Raw genomic sequence first — 25,012 nt, forward strand, 5'->3', positions numbered from 1 at the left:
ATTTGTTGTCTTTTTTGTTTGGGCGGCGGGGCTGGACAGGAAAGCGGTCAGGCTAGTCCACTGACGCTCTCCGTTTGTTTCCACTACTATGCAGTCTTTGTATGGGATCGTCCAGCATTCCATACTATATGCACTGCTATTCAGCCTTTTGACTGATTGCTACGCCCAATCTGACTGGTTTGAATGGCTACAGCCTGAAACCTCTCCAACTGGCGATTGGCAACTCTTTGATTAGGCTGACCCTTCAGATTTGTCAACGAGGCTGTGGTACTGTACCATGCTTTCACACGCAATGCTACTCCCGCCCATATCAAAGTGGCTTTATTGGAAGGTGGGATTATGTTTAATGTGTTATTTTGGCCTGGCCTAGATTGCGTCGATTTAGATGTATACTTACTCCAAGCTTCCCACCCACGCTGCCCAGGCTGCATGTGGTCGAACGGCCCACAGTTTCTTTTTATTCGTCTCCTAAAGCATGTAAAAACCTACCACAATACCTCGTAGCCAGAGAAATCATTTCAGTATTTCTCAGCCTATTTCGCTGCAAGCTTGCCAGATCAGAAGCGGTGTTGACCCATACCATCTGGCAAGGATACATACTCCTTACCTGCTGCATAATTCAGTATCAACAATCGTACTTGAAAGTCGCTGATAAACCCATGGCCAATCCAGTCCATTCCCACTGTGGAGGTTGATAACTCAACGTCAATTCTTTCATGCAGGCCTGACGCGCCAATCAAAGAAATGGTGTCAGATATAGCCTGCCCAGTCATTATGATATGGAATACGGCCAAAGACGAAGACCGCATAGCTAGGAATGTTGATAACTTTCTATTATTCGCTACTCGGCATTGATAGCCGACTCAGATATCTTTTTGTATAATGATTATATAAAAATTAATTGTAAAATAAGGCAGTCAATACTAGTTATAAAATAATGTATTTCATAAGCGAACGGTGCACCCCCAATTCCCATACGAAACTGGCATTTTTGGGCCCTTGATATTAAGCAACTTGTATTAGAAAATATAGTCTGAAAGTGATATTATAGTCATTATTTATTATAAATAAGAACGTTTTTTTTAATATTGATAAAATTAAACCAAAAATAATGATCATTTTAAAAATTACGCTGTGATTCTGCCGAGCAAGTCTATGTTGAAGCCGTGATGCGAAAGTCCAGTTTCAATGTGCATGACTTTACCTTTGCAATGTCCAAATGTATCGTGGATCAAGCTTTGGGGCGGTCTTGCCGGCTTGGGGCAACTCGGATCGTGTCACCATCAAAGAATACCGGCTAAAAGACTCATTTCATGGGAATATGTATATGTGGATAAAATTTGAGCTATTATGTATATATAATTTTGTTGAGATATAAGGACAGAAAAATAGCTATTTAATATATGGGGGTGGCCATCAAAATACCAGCTTGGAGACTGGCGTCGATGGTGATTGGGTGAACAGAGTAGTATGTAGCACTGGGTGGTTAGAGAGAAACAGTCCTTATAACCTCATGCTGGATTTGCCCTCCATCAGTACATAGGGTGATTAGAGACTGAAAATGTAGATCAAAACATATCCCTTCATTGTGCCAATTGGTATATCACCAACTTGTAGGCCAAGTGTCGAAACCCTCTATGCTTTTTACTGTGACATAGTCATCCCCAGATTTTGACCTCGGCTCGGGGAGCCGAATGCTTCCAGCGCAGTGCAGTATGGTCTGACCAGCTACCCACGATGAAACAGAAAAGTCGTGCCAGTCAGCAGAGGTTTTCGCGGCAGATATCTTGCGCGGGGACATAGTAGTGTGGAAGCCAACTCGCTTACCGATTACGTTGCCATATAAATCAATGACTTTCTGGGATGAGATCATCTCACGCACTCCATCTCAAAATCGTCTACCTGCACCTGGAGAGGGCTGCAAAGGCCTTTCACGTGACGTGCATACCATACTAGGACTAGCGTGTACTGCCTGATCAGGTGATTAGCACCTTGGACATGCTACGGCGACATCAACCAACAATATGAGAGGGCCGATATGCAGGTACTTCGTGCTACCCGGGCTTAAGCAAGCTTTCCTCCGTAAATGCCGGGGCAGCACTGGATGATTGGGAGAAGAGCATGACTCATATTAACAGTCTGCCAATGAGCGCTACGGATAAATTTATTAAACAGAAAATTGTGCACTGAAAAGACGGCCAATACCAACCCAAAAGAGCGATGATAATCGTCTTGTAGGGAAAAGTACCATAACGCGGCCTTGCTCAGAGCGCTAGCCTGATCCGGCTGGACATGGACATATCCAGAAGCGTGTTACGTTAGTATAGATCTATAGGCCAGACACATTGGTTCTAGTATCTTAATCAGCAGAAGCGAATACCCTCAGCGAAGCAACGTATGTTGAAGCAGTAGACAAGAAGTGGTAGCGTTGAAGTGATGAATGCATAGTGTATAGTGTATCGCTATACAATCGAGACGCTGGACGCGCGCGAGTAGCACAGCGTCTGGGCTGATATTGATCTGCAGAAAGGCGCTGTACCTAATACGTCAGTAGTTAACCGGCAGCCAGACCTCCAGATTATATAAGTAGACAGCGTGCCCATCTCGACTTTGCGCTGGTGAGAGTCGAGAGCGAGATTCGCGGCCAGCCGATAACGACGACTACGGCAAGCGCTACGGCGACCCAGATAGACAGCCGGCGCGCAATCATCGACCAAGAATCCTCCAGGTGCTGCCCTTCTCAACTCTGCCGGAACAATACCTGTTGCGCTCGGACTGTGGCTGTCTTGCAACCATCTCGTGCGTGCGCCGTTCTTCATTCATCGATTTCTACCGTCTGTCTGCCGTGTATTTCGCCTGAGGAGCTCAAAGCCGTTACTGCTGCTGTATTCTGCGAACCGACCCCACCATCTCCATCGTCGATTGATTTCGCACCCAACCATCTGACCTGAGAGATTCGGGTTTCGCTAGGCTTTTCGTTAATTAATTCGGCCTCCATCGGATTCCGGTAGTACTATCTTCGAGTGAACACTGTCCCCTTGCGATCTAAGTACCGGAAGCTGCATTCGTCACCGCTTGTGAGGCTTACAGGCGCAATATCTCGCGTTGAGGGTTTCGGTCTAGCGAAGACTTGCCGGGTTTGTGTGAAGGGTTGAATATACAGTCGATTCTGCTACTGGCGCCAACGTTACCGAGTTCAGCGGGGCTGTGAGCGCTGAATCGCACATCGCTTGATAGCCTAGCGATAGGAAAAAGCTACCTGAAGCTTGTTTTTCGAATACGTGTTTGATTGGGCTGTTTTCAAAATGACGCCAACACCGCCGTCTACTTCTTCCAGTGTCGCTGGACACTCGCCAGAAGGCCAATATAGGGTGATAAGAAAGAGAAATAGAGTGCCGCTCTCGTGCGCTCCCTGCAGACAAAGAAAGTAAGCTTGCGACCAATCCACTCTGTCTCGATGAAACCGCTGACCGGTGTAATAATTATTACCAGACTGAAATGCAACCGGTCGCATCCGTGTGAGAATTGTGTGAAGAGAGGCGATGCGAGCTCGTGTTCATATGCTCAGCTCGGCTCGCGAAAGAAGAGTTCTGCGACTCAAAGCTCCTCCAACTCGCCTGATGATATGCAGAACAGGATAGATAGGCTGGAAAGTTTGGTTTTGTCACTTATGACCAATGGATCACAATCAGCGGGACCGGCAGCTGCTGTCGCTGCTCTCTCCGGCAACGACAGCATTGGTTCTGTACCGAACTCCCAGGACCTCGAACTCGATGACGACGTTGATGGGCAGGAAGAAAGTGAAACAGAGTCGGTGACCAAGTCGTTCGGTATCATGAAGATGGATAATAATAAGTCGATGTACATCAGTGAAGCCCATTGGGCTTCTGTATTGAACGATGTAAGCTTGTCGCAGTTGAAGCAGTTTGATCCAGCACGCTAACGTTTTAAAGATCGCCGAAGTTCGACAATATTTTTCGAGTCACAAGAAGCAGTACGAGGAACAAGCACAGAAACTAAAGGCTGCTAAACCAGAAATTGATACATCTATGTTACTATTCGGTTCAGTAAAAGCTCCAAGCAAAGCAGAAATTATGGCGTCTTTTCCGTCAAGATATACCACCGATATGCTGATCGCTCGCTATTTCAATACTTACAGTCCAGGCACTCGTGAGTTATTCACATCCCCGATACCGAGTGGGTTGAGACTCGAAAGCATGTGATTTAAGGTTGCTAATGAAACCAGATATTCTCCATGTTCCCACATTCCAAAGAGATGTAAGTTGTCTTAGTATCTGAGATACTTGGTGTATGGTAGCTGATCCCATATAGTACAACAACCACTGGAAGGATCCCTCTGCTTCATGCATCATATGGATTGGCATGCTTTTTGCCATGATGCGTTTAGCAATGCTGTCATATTACCGCGACGGTGATGAGCCTCCCGAGTTTAGAGGGAAGGCTCTTGACATGGCCAGGAATTTTCGCCACTTGATGTCTCAATGCCTAATTCTAGGCGACTTCACGAAGCCCTATCCCTATCTTATTGAAACGCTAATCCTCCACCTACACGGTGACTTCAGTCAGACTAAAGAGGCAGATGTTGCGGTCTGGATTATGGTGGGTATTATCACACGACTGGCAATGCGCATGGGGTACCATAGGGACTCAAAGATGTTCCCAAATATCACACCTTTCCAGGGTGAAATGCGGAGACGGGTTTGGACGTTTGTCAGACAAGCAGACCTTCTCTTTTCTTTCCAGGTTGGCATGCCTAGTATGCTGCGCTCTGGCGACACCGATACAGAAATTCCAAGGAATCTATACGATGAAGATTTTGATGAAGACAGCAAGGAGATTCCACCTTCTCGACCAAATAACGAACCGACCCCAGTCTCATACCTAATAGCGAAATCCCGCCTGTCGTTCACGTTTGGCCGGGTCAATGAACAGACTTCTTCAGTTCGAAATGAACCTTATGAGACGGTGATGGATATAGACACTGAACTTCGACATGCTCGAGATTTGATACCAGATCATTTGAAAGTTCGCCCGATAGAGGAATCTCAGCTTGACCCTGCTAACTTGGTCTTGTCGAGATTTTATGTAAGATCTCCAAGTCTTCTTATGTGTATAGTTCTAACAGGTTATAGATCGAAAGCGTGTATCACAAAGCTCAGTGTGTTCTACACCGACGGTATATTGCTCGTGCCAGGGAAAATCCTCGATTCACTCATTCTCGTCGTACTTGCATTGATTCATCTATGGAGCTTCTGCGTTACCAAGCTGTACTACATGAGGAATCGCGGCCAGGTGGACGCTTGCAAAAGCAAATTAGAGACAACGCCATCAACAATAACAATTACCTTCTTGCTGGCACGATCATCTGCCTTGATCTTTACCATGGTTTGCAGCTACAGGCTGCAGGACGGCCATCTGGTGACATGTATACCTGGGGCCGAGAAAGGCGTGATGAGATGCTCGAGGCTATCCAGCGGGCACTGGGCATTTGGGAAGAGATGAAAGACGATTCCATGGAAGCCTGGAAGGCATCTGGTGTCCTACGAGTCATGCTTGCCAAGTTGACATTCAAACCTGGGCCCCCGACTACCGAAACTAACACCAACCCACCCTTGTTCGAGACCCACGACGAGAAGCAAAATGCTGCTATGACTTTGGGGCTATTGAGCAGCGGTATGAGCCCTCAAAATGCCGGAACCACTGCCTTTACAGATTCATTCAAAGGCCTAGATACGTCTCTTCCATCGGCAGGCTTTGCTCCGACACCTGCAGATACCTTGGGGCTCACATCCCCCTTTGGCATGTTTGGTCAGGTGCCAGACATGCAGCTTGACTGGGTAAGTCTTGCCAACCCAAATTACCCCGATTCCCAATTGTGAATAATCAGATTTCTAACATCCCGATAGGATGCGTGGGACAGTTATATTGGCAACCCTGCCAACGTCGACAACCTTAACCCATTGTGGCCCATGCCCGACCTTACACAGCAGTCCCCTGAATCTCTCAATCAGACACCAAATCCACCACCACCAGGTGAGGGTACCAGAGCTCGAAGGTTACGGTTGCCGGGTATACTTCCATCAGACGGCGGGGCCACATTCGATCCGTCTGCGCCTCCAATCTTCATGACCGGGCCAAGTAGTAACGATCCCAGCGCCCACAGCCAGCAGCAGCAGCAGCAACAACAACAATAGGTTACTACCATCGTATTGCTTTGCAAGGAACGTACTAATGCTTGATACCCCGCGCACTTTCTTCCTTTTAACCGGATAATCGGTGTTGCACGATGTGATGTTTTTTCTGAGAATGAGTGCCTGGAGTCGGGATGTGATAGAATGGACAATCTCCACCTAAGTTTACTGTATATTTATTCAAAATCAAGGACTCTCTGTTGGTGTTTTACTCTCCAGTTTATGCGATTGTTGTTTAGTAACTTAGCCCGTGGAATTCACTGTATATTTGGCGTCTTTTCAATGGCTGTTATTCGGCTTATTCTTAGTACTAGCTTTAATTCATTATTCTGCTCTGATTGAACATTACATTGTCATTGTCAATATAATGCGTCATTCCTCGTTCGATGTACTAGACTACTTACTCGTCGAATATAATCACGTGCGTCCGTGTGACGGTCGGTGGCGACTAACCCGAACAGTACAAGCGGGTCAGCGGCGTCAATTACATTCGAAGTTTTCGAGACGCAACAGGGGATTTTGTTTATCAGCTTTTCTTGATTCACAATTTGGCCTTTTTCTTTTAAAGGCATCTTCTATTTTCAGGTTTCAAGAATTTTCTTCGTCAAAAGTTAAATATTTAATAAAAATGTTCGTTACCAGCATTGATTGACTCCTGTCGAAATTGTTGCAAGCAGCTAATTTATGATAATTCTTAGGCTTTCTGCTTTCCGACCAGCTGCGCGCCGTCTTTTATCTGCAAGACCAACTTCTCTTCTTGCTAGATCGCAAAAGGTCACGTCAATTGCCGCTCCTTCTGTCCGCCTGAGCCGTTCAGTCTTGTCTCTTCCAACTCAGCGACGATGGAACAGCAGCGATATCCCCAAGGAGACAAACACCAAGGCTGAGGCTGAATCACTGCCATCCGCAGACGACTCCGAAGTGCGGATCCTCGAAGACGCCGTTGCCTCTGCCAAGGAAGAACGAAGCACAAGCACCGCTGGCGAAGCCTCTGCCGAAATCGCCGCGGAAGAACAAGCCAAGGAATCACCAGAGGAGATCACAGGTGCGGACGGCATCGAAAACCACGTGGTTGATGATTTGGAGGATGCCGGGCCGCGGCGCTATACAGACAAACCATCCACCCAATTCAAGGCGCAACAGAGATATATCCCCAAGGAGACCATCTATGTCGGGAATCTGTTCTTCGATGTTACTGCCGACGATCTGAAGGCGCGTATGGCTGAGTATGGTACCGTTGAGCATGCTAAGATCGTTCACGATGCGCGTGGATTGAGTAAAGGGTATGATATATCCTTTGATAATTTCATTTCATGAATACATGTACTGATGTCTGTTCAGCTTCGGATACGTCACTTTCGCCTCGGTGGAATCCGCCGCCAATGCCATCGCCGGGATGAACCAGCAAACATTCGAAGGACGACGTGCGGTCGTGCAATACGCAGCCGGCGTTTTCAAAGCTTCATCGCAGAGGAACAAACGCGACCCGACCCGCACTCTGTATATTGGAAACATATCCTTTGACATGACAGACCGCGAGCTCAAGAATCTTTTCAAGAGCGTCCGCAACATCGTTGATGTGCGCGTTGCTATCGACCGCCAGACCGGACAACCCCGCGGCTTTGCGCATGCGGACTTTATTGATGTTGCCAGTGCCCAGGAGGCTTTCGAAATCCTCAGTGCAAAGGCGCCGCATGGCCGCCGCTTGAGGGTTGATTACAGCGAGTATGTCGTCGGGCAGCGGCGCTCGGATGAACCATCAGATGCAGGATCTGAATGAGGACGCGGAGTGTAGAGAAGGTTATGCTAGAAGTTTTTCCTCTGATATTATCACTCGCAGAACGGTTTTTACACTTGGGAGGCGTTTGAACTTGATCTTCAATATTTTTCAAATGCGTTATGTGTATTATCATTCTTGATGCTATGTATATTATTGTACTATTTCAGCCTGAAAATGATTTGAACTCTTCATTCACAATTGATGATAAATTTCTCCGCGCAGACTATGCAGATCGTATGCAACACAATTCCCTCTAAAATTGAACTACCCCATCAATGCCAGAATACAAATACAAGTACATCATTTAATCAATCATCTTTCAAAAACTAACATCAAAACAGCCATGTCTATTCGGCGCTGTTATTGATAATATAATACCGGAACCCATCCGGCGCCCCATCACTGTTCTCCTGGTCAATGCAGGCATTATTCTCCGGGTTCCCGTCATTAATCCACACATCCTCTGAGCCAGGCCCGCCGTTGCAGCCCGCGGCTTTCCAGCCATCGAGAGTGTTTTTCGTGTCCGTCCAGTAGATGGATTTGGCCACGAAGCCGAAGTCTAGACAGTCGGTGTCGCTGCTGACATCCTGCAGGGTTAAGAGGGGAGGGTTAGCGGGTGAACTATCAATTGATTATCTTAAAGATGGAATATGGACGTACAGGGGCGCTGAAGTCTTTACAGCCCTCGGAGCAGCTGTTGTCGGTGCAGGCGTGGAGGGTGTATGCTGCCGAGAGGGCAGGGAGGAGGAGAGCCAGGGTCTTGAGGGAGAGCATTTTTGTAGTGTTGATGATAAGAGAGGAATGAATTAATGTTTGAATTCAATGTTGCTTGGTGAGAGAAGTGAAAACACCGCTCCAGACTCTGCCCTTTTATATCCCTCGAGCACACACACCTATTACTATACCTAGCACTTTTCTGTTACCCGACAGTAACCAACACCAACCCAACACCAGATCAACCAAGTTTGAAGTTGGAACCGGTGGTGACGAGTGCGCGTATTCGCAGTCAATGAGAAAGCATTGCCATCGAAAGGATCAACAAAACAAGCCCCAAGAAGACCACGCGGGGCCCAGTAGCCAACGCTTGGCTTTAAAAGTATTCTGTCCATGATTGGGTGTCTGGAATAGCTAAAAATGATGTGATCGATAAGATCTGCAATCCGCTACGTCGCGCGTAGCAGGAGAGGTTGAAAGCGTAGCTTCTAGTGGACCTTTTACTCTTCTAGAATTATGAATTATTCTGTCTACGTAGTACTACGGGGGTATTTATGCACGCTAGGATCGACTCTATTTTTAAAAAAAAGAGGGTAGATCGGGCTAGAGGGTTTAGGAGTTGGTTATGAAGAATTATGATCATGATGACGTGTTTGGTGTTTTAGAAAAATTTGGATTGACCTTTTACTTGAACAATTCGAATATGAATTGCTATACTGTTTGGACATCATATATATTACATGTTCTAATTGAGTATTTAAGTTGTATCAGTGTGAATACCTCGGTAAATTCTCACGCAATGCCGACGGACTCGGCTTGCCGATCCACTCGACACAGCCGGCGCCTCTCAAAAAAAAAGAACACAGAATTAGGCTAATATACAGACCTCTCTTACAGTATAAAATATATAATGTATAATAAGCAGTCAATTCGAAAATGTGATCAAATTCATGCATTGGGGCGAAATTGGGATCTTCTCGGATTTCTCCTATGTGCTATTTACGCTATTGGGGCCATGACATCACCGAAATATGGGGTTGCCCCAGTTTTCACGTATAAATAGTAAGAACCAGGACCCTCATATATGGTGAAATAAACTCTAATTATCACATCATTCGGACTATTCAATGGCATTGATTTTATTGGTTTGTATAGATTTTGCTTCAGCTTGTAGAGATGATAATAAACTTGTTCAAGGGCCGGCTCTCCAATTCAATGAGAAGAGTGGGACTACACTTGTCGTTGGGTAAAGGGAGGAATTGACATAATATATATCATAAACAATAAATAATAAATAATAAAATTTATTATATTAACTTATACATTGAGATAATGAATAAATCCTCAAAAACGGCTACATTGGACAACGCATTTTGTATCTCACTAACTGCTAAGATCTTCATTATGTGCCTCATTGTTTCTGCTTGTTACATATATTGTAAATATTTACTCTAATATTATAAATAAATATCAAGAATATGCGAAATCTACGAAACCTCTTTTAATTAATAAGCGTAACGCCGGTATATGAACGCAAGGACCCCTATATGCCCTGCGAGACACGGCAGGCGCCATTAAGGGTCCATTGAATAGTAAATACCCAGGCATCTCCTTCACCCACGTCCACTGGGCCTGCATCGAGGCCTTGGAGGCTTAATGGATAATGTGGCTCACTAAAGCGCTCGCTGCGATGATTAAAAAAAGGTGTCAGCTCTATTATATCTTCCTAAGGTGGGTAAGATCTCTAAGACGATAGTATGGCAGCTATATCAGTTTAGATCTGAACGTACCCTAATAGCGACATATTTACATCAAATCAACAGGCATGACATATCCTAGTATAGGGGCTGCTCTAAGGGGGTAGAGACTATAGCATACCTAATTCACTGCAGGCAGTGGTAGTGGCTATAGGAGGCTCTTAGAAGCTGAGCAGGCCCTCAAAACACACAAATTGGCGAATTCCAGGGCTACAAAAGGCTTTATTAGTCCTTGTAGAGGCCACTAAGGCCCTGGAAAACTGGAAGAAGGTGGCTAGAGAGGCCCTTGGAGTAGATTTATGATCGTGGGAGGCTATATAGGAAGAGGAGACCCTAGAAGGAAGGGTGTAGTTCAGGAACCAGTTTGGGGCAGGCAGTGAAGGGAATTAGGGGCTCAGACACCTATTACGGCCCCTAAAGCTCACTTAAACGAGACCTTGATAGCTTAAAGCTGGGCAAGGTCGTAAATATTTAACTAAATAAGTAATATAAGGCCGTTGTCAGGGAGTATGGGCTATACCGGGAACAAATAAAACAAACGGTATTGTATTTTGCATAGGTGATAGGTTATAGAGTTGGATTATCTAAGATATGAATATATGAATACATAGGGCTTCCTTATACTCGTCCTCGGATTTTAGCCCCATCTCTCTATCTGATGTTGAGATATAAAGGCCCGAAAGTAGCCACTTTGTATGGGTATTGAGGGTGGCTGGGGTGGTTTGTGGATTGCGTAAATCAACGTCCTTCCCGATTAGGGCATTGAACTATATAAAAGAGTCATGCGAAGCGCTAAAATTAACAATTAACGTTAGCGTCAGCCTTGTTACTAATCACCTAAACCACGATTCAGTTGAAAAAAATTAAATACCAAGTTATTAAATTTGGAGATCAGCACTTGCAAAGCCCATTAAACCGGTTTAGAGACGGGTTCTGTCTATTTGGGAAGCAGTCTTCTGGCCTATGGTAGGTGAGTAATTGACAGCAAAAACGATTGCTCGATTTTCTTGCTTTGCTCCGAAGGACTCCTTCTCACTCCGGCAGAATATGAAAGAGGAAGTAGAATTGCTTGGTATTACAAGTATAAAGTTAACACTGGTTTTGCCTACCATATTGAGTCAGTAGTGCGCGCCACGTCGGCAATATTGTTTCTTTTGGCAGACACGAGGCGTCCATAAGGATTTTCGTGTCTTCTGTTGGTGTGGAAGCAAGTAAATCTAAATGTAAACCTTATTTTGCAAACGGGTTTACCGTCGGATTGGCAAGAACTGGGAGTATTTATATAGCATCAGTTGGGGAAAGCTGAAAGGAAGACGGAAAGGTATAAACGAATGAGAGTATGCCTGTTGTTTTAATATCTCTAAAGAATCACCTAGATCACAAGAGTCATCAACGTCGCCTTGTGCTTCTTTAACAACAGCTGATGCCAAGAACTCGGAGTCATCACTAGCACCGGTTTTCAGCCGCGGTACCTTCTTCCCTGGATAAAAGGCCGGCAAAAGTTCTGCAATTTGCGCATAAACCTTAAAAAAAAAAACCTTTATCCATCAGATTCTTCAAAGGAAACATATTTTTGCTGAATTTCTAGCCCTCGTATGGCGGGCAGGGGCCGATGCTTCAAGCAGCCCAGGCGTGCGATGCATGCCGAGATCGGAAGAAACGGTGCGACAAGGCCTTGCCAACGTGCTTTGAATGCAAGAGGTAGACTTCTAGATCTAGTTTTGGTGAGTATTTTGGTGAGCTGCCGACTAAAATCACCTTTAGGCGTGGAGTAGTATGCCTGTACAGTCAGGAAGTCGAGGAACGCGGAATGATTGAATATCTACGACAGAGGTTAAAATATGTCGAAAATGCCGTCACGGACGAGCAAGCTGTGATGGTGACAACTCCAACAGAGACAACGCAACTTGTCCCCTTGAACATGGTATTCAATATGAAGTCTCATATCCGGTCTCGAGGAAATGGTACTTTCCCATGTTGCTCCACTTCCGTAAGTGTTTTTATTGATTGTCAGCCGTGTTCACTTTTTTTGACGAGAGTATCAAGGATTTCACTCCATGGTCCCGAGTATTAGAGAATTGAACCAAGGTAGTGCTGCGTATAAATTGCGAACAGCATGGGTGACTGGCTACCTGACCGATCCAGCTATGTTCCATGGGGTCATGTATGCCGCATCTGCAAATCTCGACCTCATCAATGGAGATTTTAATAATCCAATAACCACTTTTCATCGTGTAGAAGCCATCCGATTGGTGAACAAGGGGTTATCGAAAGTAGAAGGGGGTGATGACTTGCCGCCAGCGATAATTGCGGCCACCTGGGCCTTGGCCCATGTTGCGGTACGGACCTCCGACTCTTGAGAGCTATCTCAGTAGCTGAGACTAATTTCTTGCAATTAGAGACTCAAAGGCGATATATCAGAAGCACATCTTCACGAATCTGGACTTGCGCAAATGGTTCTATGTAAGACCCAAAAAAACGAAGATCTAGGATTTGAGGGCGCGCTGTCGTTTCTAATAATGCTGTAAGAATATATCAACTTGTATCACATCACCCATTCAACTGATGAGAAAAAATATTACAGTAGCGATATCTGGAACGCGGTTATAAACGACACAGACCTGACTCTGGATTTCATTAATGTGTGCCAGCCGCCCTTTTTTGCCCAACCGAGGAGATCACTTCTCTCGACTGCATTAGAAAGTCTGTTTCGACGTGGCTCTGAGAAAGTACAAATATCCGCAGACATTATCTCACTTCTGCAGATAATTAGTGACCCAAATCTTGGACAACCTCAACGACAGGATCCCCACAACCAAGACTTGCATAGTCCTTCTCCACATCATGATTACGAACCTATTCTAATGCTTCTTTGGGTGGAAAGGCTAGCTTCGGTGCAACATCGCAACTATATCTCTGAGAGCTGCTGCTTGGCTGCTATCATTTACTGGAGAGCTCTCTCAGCGAATATTCCATTTCTTTCACCCGAAAATGATAAAATTGTGCAGGAAATTCAGACCGCGCTACGACACAGTGACTCGGAAACCTGGATGGAGGAAGCCCCCGAAATGCACCTTTGGGTGTCATACGTTGCCGCTTTGGCTGCTGCAGATAAAGCGCAACGGGCCTGGTTCGTAGCGAAGTCCAAGATTTCTGTCGTCGTGCTCAGTCCGAATCAAACCTTTCACTTCCAGGATGGAGTATCGCATCTTTTATGGTTGTCGAGGTATCTGCGAAAGCGATTTCTAATTTCGCGATAAGGATTCAGATGCTCTGGGAACTCATCAAAATCGGTTTCGAGCCACCACTGTACAAAATCATCATCCTCCATCTCATCATAGAGAACATAAGCCTTTCTTCAACCTGGGCCGATTCGCGTGATCGTTGTCGAAGATAGTCTGGATCAAAGGTATCAAGTGTCTGCTGGCTGTCAGAGAGGTTAGTGGCCTGCTGATTGTTTGATACGGTACGATGGTGCCGGGAATAGTTGCAATTTCTCAAACCAATTCCCTCTGGACTAGGCTACTCTCAGCGATATATATATATATATATATATGGGCGATTAATACAGTTTATATAGATTGACACGATATTGTATTTATTTCTGATTTCTATGTTCAGTATCCATATCTTCAGAACTGACATTGCAAGTGTAACTGGACACCAATCCCACAAATTCGGGTGACTAGGCCAATAAGGACCAATTACGTGCTCTGTCGGCCTTGCACGGCTGCGCAAGGCTGACAACAACGAGGTCTATGTTATATCACCCCTCCATTTCTGCTCTCCTTCTTCAAGAACAGAAAAATGTGAGTAGTAGATATCTGATTTGTTCTCTCTTCATATTCAACTTGGCCTCAACAGCTCCTTGACGATGAGTTTTGACTAACCTCGCATCCCTCACGTCGACTTCATCTGATAGTACTATACCCAGGGTAACTTATGATGCCATTTCTCTTCCACACTATTTTCTGAATAAACCGTATTTAACAATCCAACTTGTTAAAGTGCCCTGCATAATTAAAATCTATAATTAGTAATATATTATAGAATAATAAACTAGATCAAGTTATAATTATTAATTTTTATTAGTTTTATATAGTTTTTTAACTAATAAATCAATAGGTGTAATCTATAAAAAGATCATATAATCAAGAAATAAAGCTTTTTAAAATGATCTTCTTATACTGCTATTACATTCTAACCAATACACTTAATAATAATAAATTCCATTTTTATAGTATTCTTCCTCGTCATTTATCAAGCGTGAAGATATCGATATAATATAAGAAACCGCGAATAGGCTTGTCAGCTGCCCTCCTGCACGATCTGGTCTGCCCCACTGGTCATCTTCTTGGGCTCAACATCACGGCGGGACTGATCCTTAAGAAAGTTACATGGAATCGTGGCTCCGCACGTGTGGTTGAGTTGCTGCGTTCCCATTAAAGATGTTTTAAGAACGCGCTTTCCGCCCTCTTTATTTTTATGCTTATTCACCTCTTTCTCGCGTTCCTCTAGGATGGTTAACAACGAAGAGCGCATCCGGCTTAAGCCGTCAATGGTCCCAAACTGGCCCAATTTTGACGTCAAGGACTCATCATTCTTTCGAAAATGGGCCAACTACCCTCACCGAAAGAGGTTCAAGCTCAAGCCAAATCCCAATATCTTATAGGAGTCAATCCAGACAGCCGGAGAACCTTTCAAACTACTGCTCCTTATGTCAGGCCGCCACCGGTGTTGTTTGAACATATGAATCTGCTCGTTAAATGGGGTAGCGCTGTGAAGATATCCGAAGCCTTGGTGCTCTTTGCAATTAATCGATACCTCAAGGGTCGCGTTCCCGTTCCTGAGGTATACGGGTGGCGCACCGATGGAGACGAGAAATAAATATATATGGAATACATCCAGGGGAAGTCCCTGGAGCAAGTATGGGATACCATGGAGCTTGGCGACAGGACCATATTCTGCCACCACCTTCGGACAGCCATTAATCATCTACATCAACTTGAGCAAGACCCGCTAGTCAAATTCGTGGGTCAGCATGCCCCCTGTTAGTCGCAACATGATATTTTCCAAACACCTACTTATTTTTTCCTCTAGGGAATATTGTACGAGCTCCTCTCTATGACAGAGCTCTGCATATCAAATACATGACGGAGGCAGGGCCATTTGCTACGGTCCATGATTTTCATAACTGGTTCACGTTTCTTCACCGAAGACCAATGCCTGATCCATATTCGGTACCAGTAGAACCATTCCGTCACGAACTCCCGGATAACTGTGATATCAAGTTCACCCACGGTGATCTCCATCCAAGTAACATCATCGTCACCCCTGACCGGCCATATCACATTCTAGCCGTTGTTGACTGGGAACAATCGGGTTGGTTGCCTGCTTATTGGGAGGCACGTAAGGCACAGTACACTGCAGATCGCAGTGAAGAGTGGTCCACGAGATATTTGCCAATGATTTTAAATCAATATTCCAAGACTTGGGACCCGTGGGATTACTATACCACCGCTATGGGTTGCTAGATTCCAGTTACGCATGCAGCCTACAATGGAAATATGAGAAGGAATCCATTCTCATTGCTTCGGTAGAATCAATTATAAATATGGCTTTTACGCTTTATTTTTCCATGTAATTCCTGAGAATTTACTATCATTTAAGTAATTATAAGCAATCAGTTCCACTAGTAAGTTGGGTATAAATTAGACCTAGTTCCCAGTTATTCAAATTTCAGGCTTCTTGCACGTTCCAATTTAGTGACACAATAATATTGCACTAAATTTCCTTACACTGAAATCGGTCAACACTATATCTGATCCATATCAACTCCACTGCACTACTTCATTTCTAGAAAGGTTAAGCGGCAGTAGCGTATTCCGAAGATTGGGCATGAATGAATCAGCATAGTTCTCATTGAACCACGACTCTAAGAGACAGAATCCCTTCAACTGATTCCGTCTAGATAGACGCATTAGCACAGCTAAACGCCGGCGTGACAGAGCTCGAGTAATCACTAATGATTGCCTCGACAGCAGCATACAGGCCCGGACCCAGCAAGAACAGCCCACACAGCATCACAAAGACATGAATAAGAGTCATAATCGACCTGCCCGCGCCGCTAAATAGATCTCCTTTGTACAGTTGCCAGTATGCGACAGCGAAGAAAATGAAACCAAAAAACGAGTCGAATGCAGCACCGAGTAAGGAGAGGAAGTCGCCCATACTGGGAATCACCTCGGCAAAGATAAACGCAATAACCCAGATCCCAGCCATGATAGCAATCCATACGCCCCATCCGGTAAAGGTGTTGCTATGTGCGTGTCGGGACTTGCCCATAATGCGGAAGTAAATGAATTTGGCGGTAACGTTGGCGTAAATCACGCCGATGATCAGAGTCGGAACGATGACGAATGCAAAGGAGCCTTTCTTATAAGCAGTTACGCCTAGACTGCCAAAGGCCGGCGCAGTTGCGTATTGGCCTAGATATCTGAATCCGATTGCCGGGGGGATGATGAATAGGATGGCTGAAATGATTGCGAGGACAGCAAGTGACTTGGGAAAGTCTTGCGGTCGCTCCATTTCGGAGATAAAGGTTGGGAAGAGGATCTGAGGGACCCAGAGGAAGGTGATGTTGAGGACAGCATTCATGCATGCCACCCACGTAGTGCCAGGCAATGGGAAGGCGTAGGTTCGGACTGGGCCGTCCGTGGGATAATTCCCGTTGTATCCGTACAGGGGAGCGTCTTCAATGCCTGCAAAAATGAGGAAAAGGAGTATGGCAATTCCCATGCAGGCGGCTGTCAAATGTGTCAGCATATCGACGTAAATTTGATACAAGGGAAGGAGGTACAGGGAGAGGAGAGGGGTTCTAACCTGAAAACATCGACATGAAGGAAACATGGTGCAATGTTCGCGGCAGGGACATCACGATACCCATCAGCATCGCAATGACTGAAAACACTACGGTGCACAGCGAGTGATCCGACAAGGTATTCAAAACCTTGGCACCTGTAAGGATATGAAAGCCAATGAGCAGAATGTTATTGGCCAGCAGCATGAACCCCGCAAACTCGTACGCAATTCGACTCTTGCCAAAGGCGTAGTATCCAAAGTCGCCTATAACGAGATAAGTGTGTTAGTCTGAGTCGACTTCGCGAGGGCGATTGACTTAAAAATATCTTTGATATGAGGATGCTTCATTATGAATTTGTGCATGGTAATCGAGGTGATCCAGAAGAGTATGCCGGAGAGAACCATGGTAATAATCCCAGGAACCCAGCCTAAAACACTAGATATGCGATTTTAGTATTTGCGCCAATTTTCTTGAACGACAACATACGAGAGGGACCATGACTGGGCCATAATGGCAAGACACACTTGATCGCCAGCGAGCAACCAAGCAGCCTTCTGCCATGACATGGTTCTGAGCTTGATTTCATGTTTGTGATCTTGAGCATCCGTCGTTAATGAATTGTATCGCCCGTTACTAGATTTTCGCGGACATCCCACCTTCAGCAATCAGCGCATTCAGCGTGTTGACCGACGTGCCATCCGAGTCCTGGGCCTCGACGTAGCCTGGCGCGGAGGTTTCATCCGCGTACGGCTCTTTTGACTCCTTTGACTCTTTTGACATGTCTACCGAACTCCAATAGTGGTCTCCAGGTTGTCGATTTGATGAGGCTCAATGGTGCAGGAACAGCGCATGCATGCAGAACAGGGAAGAACGACAAGAATAAAACAATAGACAGGTAAAGAAGAATAGATACGAGTCTAGGCATCGGGTATTCCTGCCTATTGTCGAGCTTGACAAATGGCGTGATAACCCTAAAAATGACGGCATTCCAGAACAGGACTAGCGCGGACCCTTATCACTGACACCTACCACGTGAATCCACTTATCTACTTAATATTAGTATTTATTGCTATTTATTGCTATTACTGTTATTCCATTTTTCGGCTAGGCTGGGATAGGTGTAGCCGTTTTGGCGTGCTCGGATTTGTTAGATGCCACTGGGATAAATCGAAGACTCCTCCTTCTGCCATGTTCATGACTGGCTTTTGAGCTCTTTCTCTCCATCTCAGTTGGGGATATGAAGTGGATTAACGGGTCTTGACTCTGCAATCAAGCCGCTTTATTATAGGGTCATGGAAAGCGCAATCTGGAGAATTACATATACCCTGCGAAGAGATCTGAATATGAGCCAACGAAGCAGGGATGTCAAATACGCCGCTCGCTCTTTGTGTTGAGATTTAGGCGGCGCTGTATGTACTACACCGAGACAAACTATCCTTAGGCCAAGCACAGCGATACTGGAATCTCTCTGCTTATAACACCATCTATCGGTTATTTTAGGAATGTGCCATCTATTCCAGTCTACATAAAAATATAGGGTGCAAATCGCATCAGTATGCAGAATAACAGCGACTCTCAGCTCAACCCTCTACCGAGCCAACTAGTACCAGATGGGCTCCAAGAGTCATTTAATGTGTCATCCTTGACTGCTGGCGAGCGCAGAATTTATGATTACCTACGCTCTCATGGATGGAATGATAGCCAGTGCTCGATATACTTCAGCAATGTCAATGCGCTACAGGAAGCCCTTGTTCATTTTTTCTCGTGCTCAAGGCTGGAGTGAGGATTAGTTGGAAGCTTTTAATGATTCTTTTCGTTCAGAATTACCAGAGCAGCTTTCTACGCCACCCCGCTTCTGACTACGAGTGGCAGATAAGACTGCTAGGAGAGATGAATCGCAGGAAAAGAATTGGCGAGGATATGGACTTTTCCACGTCAAAGTCTGAAACGCAAGAAAGAGGGGAGATTCAGCGTTGAGACCAGTCAACTGGTCTTTAGGGGGTTGGTCTATTTATCATTGTTCCTGCAGTGTTCCTGAATAACGTGCTACATCATTTATTTCTACTCACCAGTTGATCTCACATTGATATTTGGCTATCATCACCTCCTTTGTCCTCAATCAAAATAGTATTAATATCACCACATGAGTATTGATCAACACAAATTAAGCATACCCCAGAATTCCATATTAAACCAATTTTCCTTGTGTACACTTGTAGAAATATGCTACGTTCATGCTGATTGGTTCATTTATGCATCGCCTCCACGTGACCACATCTAAGCAACCTCGGCACCGGGAGAGCCGAATCATGCGGAGGGCGCCGAGGACTTCTTCCAGGCCTTGGAAGTATTGTTCTTCTTGTTCACTTGTCTCATCAATCTCTCGCTGTTATACATATACGTATGCGTATATTTATATATATTCTTGAGGAAGACATTATTAATAGATTTGTCAGAGACCGAGGCCCGGGATTGTATCACCTCCGCGGGCTTCGCCTTTACCCCACAGCATTACCGATCAGCCACTTCATGCACTTCCGGCTGTCACGATTTCGATTTCTTCACTAGATATCATTCTTCGCCTATAGATTTCGACTTCGACTTCGATTATTAAGTTTGTTAATTTGATTCACCGCATCGCCATCTCGCCATGTCTTTTCTCGGTGGCGCCGAGTGTTCTACCGCCGGCAACCCGCTCACACAATTCACCAAACACGTGCAAGATGACAAGTCCCTACAGCGAGACCGACTCATGGGTAGAGGCCCTGGCGGGATGCAAGAGAGCATGCGGTCGCACGGGATGACAGGTCCAGGGGAGCAAGTACGAAAGAGCCCTTTTATTTAATCGAGAAGGTAGTGGTAAATGACTAATGCTTGTATTTTTAGATGATGGATGATTTCATGCAACAACCCGCTCAAGCCCCCGGTCAGCCTTTTGCTATGGAACATATGCGGCGAGAACTGGAGACACTGCAAAACGCACCTCAGCGAACAGGTTCCCCCGGCTGGGCCGCCGAATTTGACCCCGGCGAGCAAGCTCGCATGGAAGCCGCGTTCCAGAATGGCCCGAATACATCTACATTCAATGGCGGATCGGGGTTCAACCCCGCCGAGTTCGCACGGTTTCAGCAAAGCACGGGGATGGCTCGCACAGGGAGTCCGATTACATCTACACAGTCGCCGATGATGAGCTCGTACCAGAGACCAATGATGGGGGGATATATGGGCATGGGAGGGGGTATGGGAATGATGGGGATGATGAATCCATCGTATGCACAACAGCAGCGACCTATGGAGTCAACAGCACAGGAGAAAGGCAAGGGACGAATGGTTGAGCTGGACGATACGAACTGGGAAGCACAGTTTGCGGAGATGGAATCGGCTGATCTGCAGGTGGTTGATGACCAGGCTAACGATGCCATGGAGGCGGAACTCGATGAACTTGACAGGTCAGTGTTCACCCGAGATACCCTAGAAGAAGAATCCGATCTTGTGGATTTTGAGCGTGCGTGGGATAAGGCTAGAGCTGAGATTCCTTCCGCTACTAGAAAACTTGCCGAAGAAGACCTTGATTTCAAAGAGGTCGATAATATCCATATGGGGGATTTGAATGACTGGGAAGGGTTTGATAGTCTCAACACCCGGTTCCGTGACCCGCAGTTGGGCGACTATCTGTTCGAAGAAGACAATGCTTTCCGTGCAGTGAATAACCCGTTTGAAGAGGGCATGAAGATTATGCACGAGGGAGGGAATCTGTCATTAGCAGCTTTGGCTTTTGAAGCAGCAGCCCAGAAGGACCCTCAACATATCCAAGCCTGGACCATGCTCGGCGCCGCCCAGGCCCAGAACGAAAAGGAAAGCCCAGCCATCCGAGCCTTGGAACAAGCACTTAAACTAGACCCAAACAACCTAGATGCCCTAATGGGACTGGCTGTTTCGTACACCAACGAAGGCTACGACTCAACTGCATACCGCACGCTAGAACGCTGGCTATCAGTGAAATACCCACAAATCATCGACCCGACGGACCTCTCATCAGATGGCGAAGTTGGCTTCACCGACCGCCAACTGCTGCACGATAAAGTCACCGATCTATTCATCCGAGCCGCACAACTATCACCGTCGGGAGAACAGATGGACCCAGATGTCCAAGTCGGTCTGGGTGTATTGTTCTACTGCGCTGAAGAGTACGACAAGGCAGTCGACTGCTTCTCGGCAGCGCTGGCGTCCACCGAGTCCGGCACATCGAACCAGCAAGACCAAGTGCACCTCCTCTGGAACCGCCTCGGCGCCACGCTCGCCAACTCGGGCCGCTCCGAAGAGGCGATTGAAGCGTATGAAAAGGCGCTGACCATCAACCCCAATTTTGTGCGGGCACGCTACAATCTCGGAGTCTCATGCATCAACATTGGCTGTTTCCCCGAGGCCGCGCAGCACCTCCTCGGCGCCCTGGGAATGCACAAGGTCGTGGAGCAGCAGGGCCGCGAGCGGGCGCGCGAAATCGTCGAGGGCGTTGACGGCATCAACGACGACGAATTGGAGCGCATGATTCATATTAGCCAGAATCAAAGCACGAATCTGTATGATACTTTGCGGCGTGTCTTTACCTCCATGGGTCGCCGGGATCTGGCCGACATGGTGGTTTCGGGCATGGATGTGGATGTGTTCCGGAAGGAGTTTGAGTTCTAACTCATGATACCATATAACTAATGTCTACGTTCAATCTTCTTCCATACAGACTGTATCAATGTATCTACAATCCTACAGATTACATATTACACGTCTTCTTCATTCTAGACTGCTTCGTGCAGTGTTACACCCGCACACCACGCTCTAGATACAGGATTCAAGCTTTGATCGGTCCTTCGTAACACAATCTATCAGTCACACAGACAGTTCAAATGTAATGTTCGATGCGGGACGACAGCCCACCATGACATGCTTATCCAGCCACGGCGCTACCACAATCTCGGTATCAGTATAGCATCAAATCAATAACGATGGAGATACACACGTAGCCATTAGAATTATGAGATACGAGAAAGTCGGCAGATAGCCAGCTTGACTCGTGTCTAACCAGTATAGATCTCTATCACTAACAACAACGTTTGAACTAAACCTTATTCGAATGGGAGTAGTAAGTGCTAAGTGGATGTATAAAAAGTATGTGCGATTATTGTAGCTAGTTCAACATTTTGAAGCTGAGAAATTGAGCCCCCTTACATGCACATGTCAGATTGAGGAATTTTCGTTGCAATGACCAACAATCCAAGCCCAACTCACAGCACATGCAGATTCGGCGTTATTGCGGTTCCAGCAAACCTTTCAACAAGTTTCTTATTGTCTCTCCTCAGCACCATCTTCATCACCGCACACCCGACAATACTCAGCCCCGAAAACGCAATCATCAAAACCATAGCGAGAACATAACGCGGGGAGTCTTGCGGGCGGAAAAAATACGGACTCCAGATATTCCCCAACTGGCCCATCAAGTTGACGATGGCGGTGGCACAGGCACGCTTTTCGGGCGTCTGACTGACTGATGCAGCGGCCCACGTGTATACCATGGAATTCGCCGAGAAGGTACCGGTGATATATAGGAAAGAGGCAAAGTAAAGAACGGCGTGGTTGGTCGGTGGCGAGGCTATCGAAATGATAAATCCGGCGGCAGCAAGCGCCATCAGGCCGCCGATATGATAGCCACGGTCTCCGAGGTGGTCGCTCGAGTATGCGCTGATCAGGGCGATGATTGTTGAGAGAAGATATGGTGGCGCAGTGCAGACCAGCGTGATGGTTGTGTTGCCCAGACCTAAACCCTTGACGATAGTCGGGTAGAAATTGTTGAACCCATATGCTGTATGGTTGCTGCAGAGGATGATTGCCTATTTATTTATTTTTAATTACTTGTCAGTTGCTGAATCGAAGCCGCTCTTTTCTTTCTTTGCTCTCTACTCACAAATATCCATACGCGAAAATCTGACACTGCCGTGCGTAGACCGTACCAGACCGAGTTCTCAGGTACCTGGTTGGACACTTGATCCCGAATCATACGATCCTTCGCAATACGGCGCTCTTCAGCCGTGAAAAGCCAGCTTGTCGAGCCCGTTTCCGCACCTGGCAGATCTGGAAGGAGGAAGAAACCACACAAGCCGGCGAGAAAGCTGCCAGCACCTTCGATAATAAACAGCCATCGCCAGCCTTTGATGCCGCGAGTGCCATCCAGGCCCGAAAAGATGCCGGCGGCAAGCAGACCTGAAAACGCTGTGGCGAGAACAAGTCCCGAGTAGAGAATTGCCGTGCGAAAGGCAAGTTCCTTTTTCGTATACCAGCAGGAGAGCAAGTAAAATGCACCGGGGAAAAATGGTGCCTCGGCAACGCCTAGGAAAAGACGCACGAGGATGAGCCCAGTGTAATTGTGAACACCAGCTGTTGCGGCCGATATGCACGACCAAAGACAAATCCAGAAGGGGATGTAGAGCGATGGACGAACTCGAGTGATAAGCATGTTGCTCGGTAGTTGCATGAGCATATAGCTATACCAGTTAAGTAAACCTGTCAGAAAGAAGCTTGTATTACATGGAGGAAAGTACTAACCCGACATTGAGAATGGAAACAGCAGTATTGAAATTGTCGCCACGAAGACCTAGGTCTGCCTCGAAACTGTCTAGCTTTGCTTGCCTGCGTGCCCATCAATTATATCAGTACAAATAATATCAGCACAAATATAGAACACTATGGTACGTCATAGACGTACGCTATATTATTCCGATCCAGGTAGTTGAACAGATACATGACCCAGATAATAGGCATCAGAGTCATATCCAACTTCCTCACTAGTTTCCTCTCACCAGCAAGGTCGGCCTCGGACAGGGGCAAATCAGGCACTTTCTGCTGGATATCGTCAACGTGCTCTGATTGGCTAATCTCTTTGGCCGCCATGGTGGTTCTGAGAGGATATCGAAGAGTAGCTGTTAAAAAGTCTTGAAATCAAAGGACGCAGATATATGAAATCTAACGATATAGAGATAGAATCTTCTTCCATGAGCCATCTCCTGGTTTTATCAACATATTTCTGGCAGTACTAATAATAGTGGGGTGCATTGATTCAATGTTGGATACAGGCCTGAGCCACAGCAACTCTGGGGTCCGGGGAAAGTTACGAACGGCCTGAGAATTCTTGTTCCGTGTCTTTAATGTGGAAGAAGTCCTTTACTTTGGTTTAGTTCAAGAAGCCACGCTTCATATTGGTTGTGTGTAGATTTGGAGAGTTGTGGAGGCGGCTGGAGAGGGTGGAGCTACTCCAAGTCCCATACATCACTTCGGCTCTTATCCGCTGGTTGTGGAGTGATGAACTTGGGTCGATACTCTCGGCCTGATTTACTTTTCCCGGATACTTTTGACGTTGCCAAATCGGTACATGTGTAGAGTTACCCTACTACACAATTGGCGTAACTCGTGTATGGGTATTGACTGCTGTTGAATACCGGAGAACAGAATATTATTATCACTAAGAATATCAATAGAGAATGATATTCAAATACGTGTACTATACGTATTGTAATTAACCATTCGATTAAGCTCTGGTTATCCTCTATGGCTAGCATCCACAGTATATCCAGAATCAGGGTTATTTTTTGTTTGAGCTCGTTCAATGCCTTCAAAACTTCAATGTTGTATATTTATGTTT

General features: G+C 46.0%; 9 protein-coding genes across 9 annotated transcripts; 5 read left to right on the forward strand and 4 right to left on the reverse strand.

Annotated features, from left to right (window-relative positions):
• Positions 1-1,315: 1,315 nt before the first annotated feature.
• BGW36DRAFT_387181 (uncharacterized protein) lies at positions 1,316-1,870 on the reverse strand. The gene has a single exon (XM_046217086.1). It carries the CDS (start codon positions 1,799-1,801, stop codon positions 1,604-1,606), a length of 198 nt encoding a protein of 65 aa, XP_046068200.1. The 5' UTR covers positions 1,802-1,870; the 3' UTR covers positions 1,316-1,603.
• A 1,192-nt stretch (positions 1,871-3,062) lies between these two features.
• BGW36DRAFT_43227 (putative C6 transcription factor) lies at positions 3,063-6,546 on the forward strand. Its single transcript, XM_046221107.1, has 7 exons — positions 3,063-3,427; positions 3,493-3,901; positions 3,954-4,197; positions 4,247-4,278; positions 4,333-5,106; positions 5,154-5,858; positions 5,928-6,546. The coding sequence occupies exons 1-7, from the start codon at positions 3,306-3,308 to the stop codon at positions 6,213-6,215; spliced, it is 2,574 nt and encodes an 857-aa protein (XP_046068201.1). The 5' UTR covers positions 3,063-3,305; the 3' UTR covers positions 6,216-6,546.
• Positions 6,547-7,364: 818 nt separating this feature from the next.
• BGW36DRAFT_280483 (uncharacterized protein) lies at positions 7,365-7,935 on the forward strand (the record flags this gene model as incomplete). The annotated part of the gene is made up of 2 exons (XM_046210213.1): positions 7,365-7,495; positions 7,554-7,935. Coding segments are annotated over 2 exons (513 nt in total), but the record flags the coding sequence as incomplete, so codon positions are not given.
• A 404-nt stretch (positions 7,936-8,339) lies between these two features.
• Positions 8,340-8,766, reverse strand: BGW36DRAFT_431426 (uncharacterized protein; the record flags this gene model as incomplete). The annotated part of the gene is made up of 2 exons (XM_046220982.1): positions 8,340-8,579; positions 8,653-8,766. 2 exons carry the CDS (start codon positions 8,764-8,766, stop codon positions 8,340-8,342), a joined length of 354 nt encoding a protein of 117 aa, XP_046068203.1.
• A 3,158-nt stretch (positions 8,767-11,924) lies between these two features.
• Positions 11,925-14,068, forward strand: BGW36DRAFT_387188 (uncharacterized protein). Its single transcript, XM_046217087.1, has 6 exons — positions 11,925-12,164; positions 12,228-12,401; positions 12,422-12,453; positions 12,510-12,802; positions 12,863-12,926; positions 13,083-14,068. Exons 1-6 carry the CDS (start codon positions 12,076-12,078, stop codon positions 13,721-13,723), a joined length of 1,293 nt encoding a protein of 430 aa, XP_046068204.1. The 5' UTR covers positions 11,925-12,075; the 3' UTR covers positions 13,724-14,068.
• An 806-nt stretch (positions 14,069-14,874) lies between these two features.
• On the forward strand, positions 14,875-16,039 carry BGW36DRAFT_464748 (uncharacterized protein). Its single transcript, XM_046222267.1, has 3 exons — positions 14,875-15,314; positions 15,372-15,513; positions 15,564-16,039. The coding sequence occupies exons 1-3, from the start codon at positions 15,075-15,077 to the stop codon at positions 15,995-15,997; spliced, it is 816 nt and encodes a 271-aa protein (XP_046068205.1). The 5' UTR covers positions 14,875-15,074; the 3' UTR covers positions 15,998-16,039.
• A 42-nt stretch (positions 16,040-16,081) lies between these two features.
• BGW36DRAFT_387190 (transmembrane amino acid transporter protein-domain-containing protein) lies at positions 16,082-18,211 on the reverse strand. The gene is made up of 5 exons (XM_046217088.1): positions 17,982-18,211; positions 17,812-17,920; positions 17,645-17,760; positions 17,346-17,588; positions 16,082-17,269 (listed from the first exon to the last, which is right to left on the reverse strand). The coding sequence occupies exons 1-5, from the start codon at positions 18,103-18,105 to the stop codon at positions 16,431-16,433; spliced, it is 1,431 nt and encodes a 476-aa protein (XP_046068206.1). The 5' UTR covers positions 18,106-18,211; the 3' UTR covers positions 16,082-16,430.
• A 1,764-nt stretch (positions 18,212-19,975) lies between these two features.
• On the forward strand, positions 19,976-22,014 carry BGW36DRAFT_363214 (putative peroxisomal targeting signal-1 receptor; the record flags this gene model as incomplete). The annotated part of the gene is made up of 2 exons (XM_046214444.1): positions 19,976-20,146; positions 20,212-22,014. The coding sequence occupies 2 exons, from the start codon at positions 19,976-19,978 to the stop codon at positions 22,012-22,014; spliced, it is 1,974 nt and encodes a 657-aa protein (XP_046068207.1).
• A 295-nt stretch (positions 22,015-22,309) lies between these two features.
• BGW36DRAFT_438187 (major facilitator superfamily domain-containing protein) lies at positions 22,310-24,264 on the reverse strand (the record flags this gene model as incomplete). The annotated part of the gene is made up of 4 exons (XM_046221480.1): positions 22,310-23,207; positions 23,282-23,858; positions 23,920-24,003; positions 24,080-24,264. 4 exons carry the CDS (start codon positions 24,262-24,264, stop codon positions 22,605-22,607), a joined length of 1,449 nt encoding a protein of 482 aa, XP_046068208.1. The 3' UTR covers positions 22,310-22,604.
• Positions 24,265-25,012: the final 748 nt, after the last annotated feature.

Source organism: Talaromyces proteolyticus, assembly GCF_021365285.1.
Source record: "Talaromyces proteolyticus strain PMI_201 chromosome Unknown BGW36scaffold_11, whole genome shotgun sequence".
In the NCBI taxonomy this organism is placed as follows: domain Eukaryota; kingdom Fungi; phylum Ascomycota; class Eurotiomycetes; order Eurotiales; family Trichocomaceae; genus Talaromyces; species Talaromyces proteolyticus.

Coding starts and splice junctions, on each gene's coding strand:
- BGW36DRAFT_387181 (XM_046217086.1), bottom strand. CDS start 1,801: ATGTCCCCGCGCAAGATATCTGCCGCGAAAACCTCTGCTGACTGGCAC.
- BGW36DRAFT_43227 (XM_046221107.1), top strand. CDS start 3,306: ATGACGCCAACACCGCCGTCTACTTCTTCCAGTGTCGCTGGACACTCG. Junction 4,198..4,246: donor ATTCACATCCCCGATACCGA/GTGGGTTGAGAC, acceptor TAATGAAACCAG/ATATTCTCCATGTTCCCACA. Junction 5,107..5,153: donor TGGTCTTGTCGAGATTTTAT/GTAAGATCTCCA, acceptor AACAGGTTATAG/ATCGAAAGCGTGTATCACAA.
- BGW36DRAFT_387188 (XM_046217087.1), top strand. CDS start 12,076: ATGCTTCAAGCAGCCCAGGCGTGCGATGCATGCCGAGATCGGAAGAAA. Junction 12,165..12,227: donor ACGTGCTTTGAATGCAAGAG/GTAGACTTCTAG, acceptor AATCACCTTTAG/GCGTGGAGTAGTATGCCTGT. Junction 12,803..12,862: donor GGGCCTTGGCCCATGTTGCG/GTACGGACCTCC, acceptor TCTTGCAATTAG/AGACTCAAAGGCGATATATC.
- BGW36DRAFT_464748 (XM_046222267.1), top strand. CDS start 15,075: ATGGGCCAACTACCCTCACCGAAAGAGGTTCAAGCTCAAGCCAAATCC. Junction 15,315..15,371: donor GTCGCGTTCCCGTTCCTGAG/GTATACGGGTGG, acceptor GAATACATCCAG/GGGAAGTCCCTGGAGCAAGT. Junction 15,514..15,563: donor CGTGGGTCAGCATGCCCCCT/GTTAGTCGCAAC, acceptor TTTTTCCTCTAG/GGAATATTGTACGAGCTCCT.
- BGW36DRAFT_387190 (XM_046217088.1), bottom strand. CDS start 18,105: ATGTCAAAAGAGTCAAAGGAGTCAAAAGAGCCGTACGCGGATGAAACC. Junction 17,921..17,981: donor GAATGCGCTGATTGCTGAAG/GTGGGATGTCCG, acceptor CGGATGCTCAAG/ATCACAAACATGAAATCAAG. Junction 17,761..17,811: donor GCCCAGTCATGGTCCCTCTC/GTATGTTGTCGT, acceptor TCGCATATCTAG/TGTTTTAGGCTGGGTTCCTG.